The 13,524-nt window shown below is 28.2% G+C and overlaps 1 protein-coding gene across 1 annotated transcript; it reads left to right on the top strand.

The window, feature by feature from the left end:
• On the top strand, window positions 3,844–8,856 carry LOC109351383 (protein NRT1/ PTR FAMILY 5.6-like). Its single transcript, XM_019592878.1, has 4 exons — window positions 3,844–4,020; window positions 5,678–5,895; window positions 6,506–7,053; window positions 7,729–8,856. The coding sequence occupies exons 1-4, from the start codon at window positions 3,891–3,893 to the stop codon at window positions 8,609–8,611; spliced, it is 1,779 nt and encodes a 592-aa protein (XP_019448423.1). The 5' UTR covers window positions 3,844–3,890; the 3' UTR covers window positions 8,612–8,856.

Below are 13,524 nucleotides of genomic sequence, written 5' to 3'. Positions count from 1 at the left end.
AAAATCATGACAACTTGGCAAGAGTTAATACCTTTCTCATTGGTTTGAGTGGTTTCAACTGTGGTTGTGTTATGTTGGTAAAAGTTGAATCTAGATTTACATGTTTTCTCTATTAGTAACTTAATAATAAATGAATGAAAGAATTATAGGTTTAATCACAATAATTTAATAATCAATTAAGATGATTTAAAAGTTTATCGTGCCAATTTATAAATAATGGTCAAAAGTTTAAGGTGGTTTACTACATTTTCTCTCATGTCAGTGAACCGGTCTCAATACCGATACGGTATAGTAATTATACTGGTTATGCAATCATACCGGTTAAAACTGGCTAAAATTGGTCATACCGGTCATACCAGCCAATTTTTATTTAAAATTAATTTTTTAATGAAATTGAAAAAATATTATTTTTTTTATTGATTTTCAACATTCATAATAATATATTATATTTTTATATCTAATTTTGCCGGTATGCGGTTTAATTAGTGGACCATTGGTTGAACTACTATACCACTATACTAGTACCCTAACCGATTTGATGATCTGTACGGTATTAACAATAGTGCTCTCCTATATTAAAATCATAAGTATTTTGTTCATGCTTTTTTTTTAACAATAGTATTTCTAATCAAATTTAAGTGAATGAAAACTGTTAACATACAATCTTTCTATGTGCCAAGAAATTAATGTCATTGTGAGATAATATTTTAGGTAAGTTTATGAATTCATGTAATTCAATCCAAAGGGTCCTTATCACAGTAAGGTAGGAGCATTAGCTTTAATTTATTATGAAAGTAACATAACTTCTTATCTATGTACTTTTAGTATAAAGATTTATACATAATTATTATATGACCCTCCATTCATTCGAATTTTTTTATAAAGAGTCAATGATAATTAAATATTAATGATAAATCATGTAATAACAATATATAAAATTTATACACAATCAACGTAAATATTTTGTTGTAAACTTCTTATTGTGAACACGGTTGAGAATAATGCTGTGAGAAATGGTATCACACTAACAAAGGTAGTAGCAAAAACAAGGTTAAATTATGGAAATAAAGCATATGAAAAATGACTTACAAACTTTTGAAATATATAGGTATAAAAGTACAAGAGAAGGTGGATCTAACTTTTTGTACAAGAGATTGAGAAACTAACCCAAACCATTTTATGTTGACAAAGATTTCCTAACCTAGAGAATACCTAACACATAGCTTTAGTGTTGAACATAAGAGTGTATCTTCCGTTTCAAAAAGTGTATTCTTTCATGTATTACTTTCACTGGTTGATTAAAAAATATTTTATTATTAAATCTTAAATTTAAATATATATTTCACAACCAATCAAAAAAAATGTCACATGGAATAACATACGATCTTGTGATACCCAAATGTCAAAAAGAGAATATGGAAGATGTGGAGTGTGGTAACCAATGCCATTCCATTACAACAATGACGTCTCCTAAGTTAAGAGCATATTTGCATGAGACGTATTTTCTGGTAACGGAGAGTTCAGTACCGGTAAATATGATAATATATGATATAAATAAATTTTAAAAGATACAAATTTTTATTTATTTTCTGAATTAAATAATTTCAAAATTATAAATCTCTAATTTTCCTTATGGAGAGAATTTCAACTCTGCATGACTTCATTTACCAACCTATACCTCACACAATTTATAATGAATGATTGTATTTCTCATTGTTAGAATATAAAGACAAGAGAAATAGAAAATATAAATAATAACTACCTCAATATTTTAAAATAAAAGTGAGTGTGTAAGATTGACTGAGGGGATAAAAGTTTAGATTAAAAAACGTAACGAAATTTAACTGAATTTTATTGTGCAAAGAGTAAACTTTATTTATTACGAACAACTATTTTAAACTTTAATTGTTTACCTTCAAATGTTTGTTGTTTTGTCTGGAAACTCTTAAGAGGCCGGCTCCCAACAAAGGTTGATCTTCTTAAGAGGAATATTATTGTGAGGGCGGAAGATACAGTTTGTTCTTTTTGCAACAATCATATTGAAACTATCGACCACTTGTTTATATCTTGTGACTTTGTTGCAAGTGTTTGGAAAAGTTTTTACTCTTGGCTTCAAGTTCCTGTCACAATACCTTCAACAATTATGGATTCTTTCAAGCTTTATGATACTCTTAAAAACGGTACTTGTATAAAGCTTTGGCGTATGCTCTGGTTTGCGGTCGTTTGATCAGTGTGGATTATGAGAAATGATGTCATCTTTCAGGAGAAGACTCCTAGCTATGTGCACTTATTTGATTTAATTCAAACTAGATCGTGGACTTGGTTTATCTCTTTTGTTTCTCATAATTCCTTGTCGTTCGCTAATTGGTGTTTGGATCCAAAACTTTGCTTATCGCTAAATGTAACTAAGTTGTAATTGGTTTCCTTTTTGTTTTAGGGTGAGCACCCCTTGTGCTCCTTTAATGCAATTTTATTTATCAAAAAAAAAACTATTTTAAACTTATGAAATATCTACATTAATCATACAATCTTAGATACCATTTTATGAAATATCTATACTTATGAAATATCGTCCGAAGCTTCTAATTAAATATCTATACTTATAAAATATCTATATCTATATTTTTATTCATGTTTTATCCTTAATATTTTTATTTTTACAAAAAAAAATCATATAATCCTATACATTCACCACTAGCACATTAATTGTACCTCTCACTTTAAATAATAAAGACAAAAAAACTATAATATAAAGTACACTTAATATAAAAAATTATAATATAAAGTATATCCAATACAAAAAATTATAATGTAAAGTACAATAAAACAAAAAAAATGTTTTAATTCTTCAAAATAAAATATATAAAAATTGAATGTTTTATACCATAAAATTAAAATATGGGTAAGCATACATGAAATGTGTAACGCAGCGTTAGTATCCATAAAAAAGTTAGTTTTATTTACCTTGAGTATAAGGAGTGATAAAACAAATCATTTAATATGTAAACACAGATATTGTAAACCTTTTATACATTGTCAGTTAATCATTCATCATCTATATATTAATTATCATTAACTCTTAAATAAAAGTAATATAAATTAATGGCGGATAATGTGTCGAAAGTTTAAAAAACTTTACATTAACGGTGTATAGATTTTAAACTCTAAAATAGATCCTAGTATAATTATATGATCAATTATAATAAGTAAATCGTAAGCTCCTCTCAAAATCACCTTTAAATTAACAAAATATATCGTAATCAATAATTAATTTATTAAAAATCTTTGAGGTTTTCACTTTTCCTACTTTTTCTAAATATTTTGATATTTTTAAACTTAGTACATATTTATATTTCATCTTCCAATTATATATTTATTTATTATTCATTTTTCATCTCATATTTTTTCATTTCTCTTTGATATATTTTACAATATGAATTATTAAATGGGGATAATCAAACTAAATAATATTAAATTATTATATTATTTAATAATTTCTTAAAGAGTTCAATATTTATGCATTATTAATGTAAAATTAATACAACATTAATTATTCATCCGCATTACTTTTTTTAAAAAAGTCAATAATAATTGAATATAAATAATAAATGAGAGAATAATGATCAAAGCATACATAATTTTCCTAAAATACTTTAGATTACATCACTCATGTAAATATATGAAAGTTGAAAAAAAGTGGTGATATCTCATCACAAATCAATTGAGTAAATTGTAACATTAATAAAGTACTAACTGTAGAGTGGTGACAACTCACAAATCAAATGATTACACATGAGAAAGAGAAAGAAAAATCTATAAAATGAGTTTGTAAGGTAAAGGAAGTGAAAACAATTAGCACTTAAACTAGAATCATTCAACAAAAAAGCATAATGGATTATGCAACACTCAAAGAGGATAATGAAAAGATGAAATGGGTTCATGATTCTTCAGTTGATCACAAAGGTACAATTCCTCTTAGAGCTTCAACTGGTTCTTGGAAAGCTGCTTTCTACATCATTGGTAAGGAATAATACCCTAAAGTTAATGAATCTTAATTAATAATAGTAGTAATATAATTTTTGGTTCCTATATACTACTAGAATTTGTTTTATATATGATGTTTTTGGTTCTCAAAGTTTCATTCTTTACCTCTTAATTAACAATATATTTCCCATCATCTACTTTTTGTCAAGTTTTTTAAATTTCTAATCAGTTTGTGAATTTATTTGTTTGAAAATCCTGCTCTGGAGTTTTTGTTGTAGATAGAGTTTCATTTATATTTTTTAATTTATATATTTTTATTAATAAATAATACTTATAAGTATGTCATAATATTTTGGTTCCATTTTTTTGTTTGGAGAATAAAATATTTTTTGTTTTTATTTTTTTAACTGGTTTGTGCATAAAATGGTAAACTAATGAAATATTTTTTCATCCACTCATCATATACAATAAAATGTAAATAACCGTTATAAAAAGTCACACATATTTAAGCTTAAATATATTTTAGTTATCGTAAAGTTGAGTCTTTTAATTTTAGCTCCTATATAAAAAAATTTGGTTGAAGTCTTTGTAAAGTTATTTATTTTGATTTTAGCTTTTATCACTGGGCAGTGTTTATAAAGTTTAGATATGGTACTCTGTCTTCTTGTGTTTTGAATAATTTGGATCCTGATGTATTATTGTGTTGGATTCTTGATTCTTCACCTGTAATATAATTGAGTTTTGCTTTTGACACATGTAATATAATAGATTGGATTTCATATATATATATATATATATATATATATACCGACAGTATAAGAGTTTTTTACACATCATTCACTATTGATTTGTTATCCACTATTAACTCTCAAATAAAAGTAATATAAATTAATAGTAGATGATATATTGACAATATAAAAGGAAATAAAATTAAAAGTGTCCTAAACTATGCAACTTACAAGGAATACAAACACAATTAATTATTCATGTATTCATTTAATAATCAAGAAACGAAGACCAATTAAAAATTCATATATATTTTTATCATATAATTACTACTACTATATAAACATAAATTTATATGCAGTAAAAACATAATCCACGATTTATTATGATTATGTTTTTGAATAGTCATTGATTATTATATAAATGGTAGATGATATAAAAATGTATACAGTGAATAATTTTTATACATTATTGTTTCATCGCTCAGATTTAAGTATTGTTGACTCTTTAAAAAAGTAATTGAAGTGAATAATAAATGGTGCATTGACTATATATAATTTTTTACAGTAAGTACATTCTTTCATTACCAACAAAAATGTATCTCTCCTATACTATATTTATATTTATAGATATAGAAAATTTATGCACTGACAGTGTAAAATTTTTTATACTATCAATACATCATTCACCATTGATTTGTATTACTTTTGTTTAAGAGTCAACGGTGATTAACAAATCATTGGTGAATAATTGCTGACAATGTAAAAAACTTATACTGTCAATGTATACATATTAAATCCATACATCAAAGGAAGGGAAATGTATTTTTTTGTTTGACATTGAAGGGTTACTGACTAGAAAGAAAAACATAAATAAATGTGTTGAAATATAAAAAATATATATACTATAGGTGTTCAAATTATTTGTACAAACAATATAATTGAATTTATTTTATCATTGTTTTCAGCAATTGAATTTAGTGAGAGATTGAGCTACTTTGGAATTGCAACTAGTTTGATCATTTACCTCTCTAAGGTCATTCATCAAGACCTTAAGACAGCAGCTAGGAATGTGAACTACTGGAATGGTGTCACTGCTATGATGCCTCTCTTAGGAGGATTCCTAGCCGATGGATACCTAAGTCGTTACATCACTGTTATCGTATCATGCATCATTTATGTCATGGTAATTTCATTTATCGTTACCTATTGAAAATATAGTCTATATAATTAAAGTAGTACATATATACAAATAAGATGTTGGTCTTATGTATAAGGTCTCGTTAGATTCTCAGGATGATTAAAAGGTTAAATGTTCGATTATTGGGAATGATGTTTTTTGGGAGGGACAACCATACACCCTAAGAGGGAGAACGATGATCCTCTTTATTAATGGAGAGACAAATACTTGATTTTACTTGTATTTTTAATAACAAAAGTGTTTGTTCATTAGAATAAAAATGTCTTATCATATTATGTTTTCTTTTGTTTTTTTAGTACTTGTCTCTCAATTAATAGAGATTCTCACTCCAAACGAGGTTAATTCCTTACTCATAAAGTGAGAGGATAATGTTAGGAACCTCACATTAATTAGAATAACAAACTCAATGTGGTATTAAGTCATGAGGCTCTCCCACCTAATAAACTAGTATTTTGAGTTTGACTCTCCTCATATGCTTAAGTCCTAACAGATACCCTTTGTAGTATAAAAAAAAAGTGATATACATATGTTAAACTTATTGTTTATTTATTAACTATGAAACTAAAACACATTTTTTTTGTGTTTATAAAAATAGGGTTTGTCACTTCTTTCTCTATCATGGTTCATGCCAGGGTTAAAGCCATGTGAACATGGTAATGTGTGCAGTGAATCTAGGAAGATTCATGAAGTGATATTTTTCATAGCCATATACCTAATATCCATAGGAACTGGAGGGCATAAACCTTCATTGGAAAGCTTTGGTGCTGATCAATTTGATGATGCTCATGATGTAGAAAGAAAGCAAAAAATGTCTTTCTTCAATTGGTGGAACTGTGGTCTTTGTAGTGGACTTGTTCTAGGAGTAACCCTTATTGTTTATGTACAAGATCATGTTAATTGGGGTGTTGCTGATATCATTCTTACAATAGTTATGGCTTTTTCACTTCTCATTTTCATCATTGGAAGACCATTTTATCGTTATAGGGCACCTATTGGGAACCCTTTAACTCCAATGTTGCAGGTTCTTGTTGCTGCTATTAGCAAAAGAAAGCTTCCATATCCTTCAAGCCCTAATCTTTTGTATGAAGTTTCTAAATCTGAGAGCAACAATGGAAGGGTTTTATGTCATACCAAGAAACTCAAGTAAGTAGTTCATCTTATTAGGTCAGGATCATTTTCGATACCGGAAAGGAAAATATCGATAAAAGAATGGATAAAATAACATAATATAATATTTTTATTCTTTAGATATAATATAGTAATATTTTTATTCTTAAATATAAAAGCAAATACAATATTCTACTTCATTTGGATATAAGTCATTAAAAAATGAATGTGTGTGCATTTTTACAAATTAAAAAAACTTTTGCAAATAAAAAAATTCTTTTGTTTAATGAGTGTGCATTTTTACAAATTAAAGTTGATAGATCAAAAATCAATAACATGACTATTACCATATGAATGAGAGATATTATACTATAAATAACTCTTACCTTATTGGTAGATATTTTTTTATATATAATAAACTCTCTTTTGAATATTTTTATTATAGTCAAAATTAGATTTAACTTTACTATATTAGAAAAATTCTTCTATACAATTCATCCAAAACTTATTACTATCTAAGTTTGTTTTTTCAATTAACATTTTTAGGAAAACAAAGATGAAATATACTAAAGTACAAGATTTTTCAACAACATATTCAAATATAAAACTTATTTCTTCATAATCCATTTTATTCATGGTCCATTATAATGAAAGAAAAGAGATTAGGGAGTGACATAATAAGGTAATTAATTAGTGTATAATTTGTTTCAGATTTTTTGACAAAGCAGCAATTATTGAAAATGAAGAAAACATTGTAGAGAAACATAATCCATGGAAGCTTGCATCAGTGACTCAGGTTGAAGAATTGAAGCTTATTATGAACATGATCCCTATTTGGTTACTCTCTTTACCATTTGGTGTTTGTGCTGCACAAACAACCACATTCTTTATCAAACAAGGAGTTATCATGGACAGAAAAATAGGCAATGATTTTGAGATTCCACCAGCTTCAGTTTTCAGTATTTGTGCAATTGGAATGATATTTTCTGTGGCCATTTATGACAAGATCATTGTACCAATGCTAAGAAAAATAACAGGAAATGAAAGAGGAATAGACCTTCTTCCTAGGATTTGTTTTGGAATGTTTTTCTCTGTTATTACAATGGTAGTAGCAGCATTGGTAGAGAAAAAAAGACTTGATATTGTTGAAAAGAATCCATTGAAGGGTTCCCTTTCAATGAGTGTGTTTTGGTTAGCACCACAATATCTTATTATTGGTTTTGGTGATGGTTTTGCCCTAGTAGGGTTACAAGAATATTTCTATGATCAAGTTCCAGATTCAATGAAAGGCATAGGAATAGCACTTTATCTAAGTGTCATGGGGGCTGCAAATTTCGTTAGTAGTTTTCTCATAACAATTGTTGATCGGATCACAAGTCGGAGTGGGAATAGTTGGTTCGGTAAGGATTTGAACACGAGTCGATTAGACAAATTCTATTACCTACTCGCAACCATAACCGCAATCGATGTGGTCATATTTGCAATCTTCGCTCGCCGATATACATATAAGACTGTGAAACATATTGAAATGGTGACCGATGACCACTACAATGAAGGTAAAGGTAACCATGTTGGAGCACAATCCCGGGTTTGAATTAGTTCTATATAGTATTTCTACTACCCAAGTCACATTTTTGCCTATGTTCTATGTTGCCCTCTTATCCTTAATTTATAGGGATACATTTACAACTTCAAGGGTCACTAAATGTATCATGTTCAGAAAATTTATGTGGTTTTGATTTACATATGCTTATTTTGCATTTTGATTTTGTGGAATGTTTTTGTAATATGATGTGTATGAACATCCTTTCCTAGATTCTTATCATTTTTTGTGGTCCCTATTTTATCAGAAATATTAAACAATGTAAAATTTTAATATCAAAATTTAAATGTTTTCTTGTTCAACTATTATTATCTGTTGGATAGTTAGGATTAAGATTGGTGATAATAATTTTATTTTTGTCCCATTTCATAATGGTTCTAGGCTCTATGTTACTCATCCTTAGGTCACCATGCTAATAAATAAGACTATGTTTACTCCTAATTATTGTAAATGAATAAAGATTGTAATATTCTTGGATAAAATTAAATTTAAAATACCTCCTAACAAAATATAAATAAACCATTATTTGCCTATTTAACCTACAACATTAAAGTATATTATTTACTTTAAAAAGCTTTAAGCTTAGTATATTATTTTTTCTTTTATTTGTTCCAAAAAAATAACTGTTTTGGTTCTTGTTCTTTTTTTTTTATTTTGAAGGAAGGGAAGGATATTTGTTCCCTTTTGACTTGTTATAATATTCTCAAATTTTCTTTGTTATTGATGTGCATTCTAAGTTATAAATCTAAAATTGAAGTAAAGAATGATGGGACTTGACAAGATGATAACTACATTGGCATTTTAATTTGGGATCTTCCTTCTTGAATTACATGCACTTATTTCTACATTTTTGCTGGGTATTCCTAATGTAAATGAAGAAGTCTCATATTGGACAAAAATAAATAAGTTAAAGAGCATATAAGTGGATGAATCCATAGACCTAATGTCTTAAGGTTTTGGGTCAAGATGTAATGTCAAGCTCACTTATATGTTTCTTTCACTTAGCCCACGGAGGAATGTTGTAACTCATAGATGAAGATCTCCCAACAATTTTGACGTTATTCTCACTAATGAAATAATTAGTGAATTACCAATTAATCATTGGTGGTTCAATCATCAGTAATTCACTAATGAAACTATATATCGATGAAATTAGATATATATTATATGAGGGTGTATTTATTGATAATGACAACAAAATTATATGAGAGTGTTGTAACTCACCTTTGCAACACAACCCACTTTGCATGATAGTTAGCCATTTGTCTCCTCTAAAGTAACACAATAAATTACTCATTGTGCATTCTTCTCTTTTTAATTAAAAAATTTGGTCTATGATGAATCTTCTTGGAAAAGTACCAAAGTTAGATATGAAAATAACTATGAAGACATTAATATTAATGTAAAATTATAATAGATTAGGGAAAACAAAAGTTGTTGTTCAAAAGAATTTCAATCAATTGGAATTTGGAAATTGGACTTCTCAAATTACTTAGAATCATGAGAAAAGTAAAAATAATTCGATTATTATTTGCATAAAATGGAGCAAATCTAGTTTCTTAACATTACTAACAATGTGTGTGTTGTAATGTCTCAATGAGAATCTTAGAGATTAAATTTAAAAGGAACTTTTAATCTTAATCCTTGATTTTAATCAAACGGTTAGGAATTATTCCTCTCATTCTCATATAATTTTGTTCTTCTCACTAGATATATCACCTATATTATACTAGTATTAATATTAAAAAATAAATATAGAATGTGATAAACATATTTATTTAAACCATGTACTAAAATAAAATGTGTGTTTTGATGGTATATCATATTTTGAATGTATAAATAAATGTAGTGATTGTGTGTTTCATTCTCCGCAATAACATTTTGGTAAAAACTAAAAAATTTCATACAAAATTTGTAATTTTAAAAGAAAGCCATCTAATTCGACTAGTGCGATTTAAATGAAAACCTACCGATATGACTTGCTTCGAGTAGTTTTGATCGATTTTAATTATGATTTCTGTAACTATGGAATCACTCATCAATATACAAACCCAAACACTTGCACCATGTTGTTCAATACGTCAGAGTTGCAGTTCAATAACGCGTATTTTAGATGTATAACAATACTTTCATGCGCTTTCTATTTGAGCACAATAGTATCTTATCATGATTAATAGCGCTTCTCAACCGACGTTGTATTGAATATATATCATGTCGCATCACACAAAAAATGTTGTCATATATCGCATAAATACAACAGCACATCGTACAAATAACATTGGCATATATGTCTTATATAAACAGCACATTTTATAGGTATTATTAACAACACTTATTGTTGTGTTATTGTATTGCATATATATACAAGCCCATTCTTAGTAAAGCGTTATTGTATTATTCATAACTATTCTTAAACAACACCTTAATACAACAGTGTAGCACACAAAAAGCATTGTTGTATTAAGCATATACAACAGTGCAGCCTATAAAAAGCGTTGTTGTATCAATCCTTTACAACAGCACATGTCAGGGCTTCTATAGAATTCGTTGTTTATTTGTAGAAATTAATACATGCATATATATTTATTAGCAGCACAGACATTGTCAACAATATATACACATTAATACAGGTCATATGTTTGTTTTATTAACATTAATACAATACAAATTACAAACAACGAATATCATGTCAATTATGTTTTGACATAGTACATAATTAAAAATAAAAAAATATGCAAATTACAAAGAAACAAAATTATACGAATTACAAACAATCAAAATTAAGCTATAATAATACAAAGACTACTTGCATCTACTTTTTCTTCTTCTTTGATTATTTTTGGCTTATAAGATCATCCTTGTTTGGAGGAACATGTTGATTCACCCAAAGCCCTTCATTGTGATCACCTCTTGTATATAAATAATCATTCGTAGTTGGTCCGCTCTCACACAACTGATATGTCCTAAAAAAATGATCATCTTCATCAATATCTTCATATTCTTAGTCATCAATATTATTGATGATTATTTTGTTAGTTAAAAGAATAATGGATCATTTCATATCAGCTGGATCACTGACATAGAATACTTGTTGAGCTTGTGACGCTAGAATAAATGGTTCATCTTTATATCCTGGCCTATTAAGATCCACTTGCAGGAACCATAACTCATCAACTCGGAAGTCATTGTTGTTATCAACCCACATACAATAAAACATTGGCATCTGAAACATTGTGTAATCTAATTCCCATATTCGTTTAATTACCTCAAAGTATGACATGCTCCCATATATTGAGTTTCTATCTTTTGCATTTGACATGTGTAAAGTTCGAGCAACAAGAGTCACACTACTATTTTGCATTTTACTTTGATCATCTTGTTTTTTGTATAAAATGTGAACTCATTAATTAGATAACCAGTGTAGGTGTTATGAGTTTACGATCTGTTTAATTCAACGCATTAGCTTACTTGGCTTAGTTTATCATATTGAATGATTATTATTTATTTAATATGGATAAATTTAAATATTATATATATATATAAACTTAATGGGTCGAACTATATTTGACTCATTTATTTAATGAACAAAATTTTTAGCTTAAATCCAAGTAGTTCAATTCATAAACCAAAATTATTAAGTTAAATAAGAAGTCAAATTTAATTTTGATTCAATTCATTATTTCAAAAAAAAAAAGACACATTATGGAAGAAGGGTGGCAATGAGAAGGTAATGGAACTCACATCTATTTGGAAAATTTGGGATTCTGGTGGTTAAAAAATATTGAGGATAATAATGTTTCGTTGTCCAGGAATTGGAATTTGGTGCGGATGCTTAGGATTCCTGAGAAAGTGAAATTGATGTGTTGACCGGGTTTTCACGAGGCCTTACCTTCGAATGAACTTCATTTTAGAAGCATGACAACAACTCCAATGTGCTTGAGATGTAATGTTGGAACTGAGAATCTTATGCATGTGCTTAGGGATTGTCCTGATTCCGCTACTATTTGGAATAGACTTGGTTGGAAAAACTCAAACTTTTCGCCCTTTGGTGATAGAAAACTACAAGTATTGTAATAGTTTGTTCTACCTAACTGGTATTTAGTGGGTGTGGATGGGGAGGAATAATTCTATTCTTGGCATGTCTACTTGGGATATTAATTATCTTGCCTACAATGTTCATCAAGACTGGTGGGATTGGCGCTAGATGGATAACGGTGTCTTTATGGAGGATATTCTTTGGTGTCCTCTAGCAGTCGAGCAAGCTAAGATTAATGTTAATGGTAGTTGTATCAAGCCCACTAATGTTATGGGGTGTTGTTCGAAATCATACAGACCCACTATGAAGATGGGACGCCTATCTTGTCGGAGCTTATGGTTATGAAGCAAGGTCTGAAGCTTGCTTGGAATTTGGGGTTGAAAAATGTCATCTTGGAATCTGATTGTCTTGAGGCTATCCATCTTGCCTAGGATGGAGTTCATATTCATCACCACCAAACCCTTAAGATTATTTCTAATATTCAATATTGGGTATTTCGGGATTGGATTGCTGAAATCAAATCTATTGTTCGTGAGGCTGATTTCATGACTAGAATGAGTTCTCGTGTTTCAGATACCTTCAGAATCTGGGATTTTGCTCCTTCGGGTTGTCATCTTTATCTTGCTCAAAATCTCTCTCATTTAGCCTAACTTTTGTATGTTTATTTTTTGTTTTCAAATGGATCAAAAAAAAAATCATTGCTTCCAAATTTTCTCATTTTAGTTTATCCCTTTGAATTAAGTTTGTATGAAGCATTTGATATGCACAATTATTAATCTATCAATTTTATAAATACATCAACTCCAAATACAAAAACATTTGTTTGAGTAATGTTATATCTTATTATAAAATCTTCTGTCACTTATAA

The sequence above is a fragment of the Lupinus angustifolius genome, chromosome LG01, assembly GCF_001865875.1.
Source record: "Lupinus angustifolius cultivar Tanjil chromosome LG01, LupAngTanjil_v1.0, whole genome shotgun sequence".
In the NCBI taxonomy this organism is placed as follows: Eukaryota; Viridiplantae; Streptophyta; class Magnoliopsida; order Fabales; family Fabaceae; genus Lupinus; species Lupinus angustifolius.
This window is presented reverse-complemented; position numbering and strand designations above follow the sequence as displayed.

Coding starts and splice junctions, on each gene's coding strand:
- LOC109351383 (XM_019592878.1), top strand. CDS start 3,891: ATGGATTATGCAACACTCAAAGAGGATAATGAAAAGATGAAATGGGTT. Junction 4,021..5,677: donor AGCTGCTTTCTACATCATTG/GTAAGGAATAAT, acceptor CATTGTTTTCAG/CAATTGAATTTAGTGAGAGA. Junction 5,896..6,505: donor CATGCATCATTTATGTCATG/GTAATTTCATTT, acceptor TTATAAAAATAG/GGTTTGTCACTTCTTTCTCT.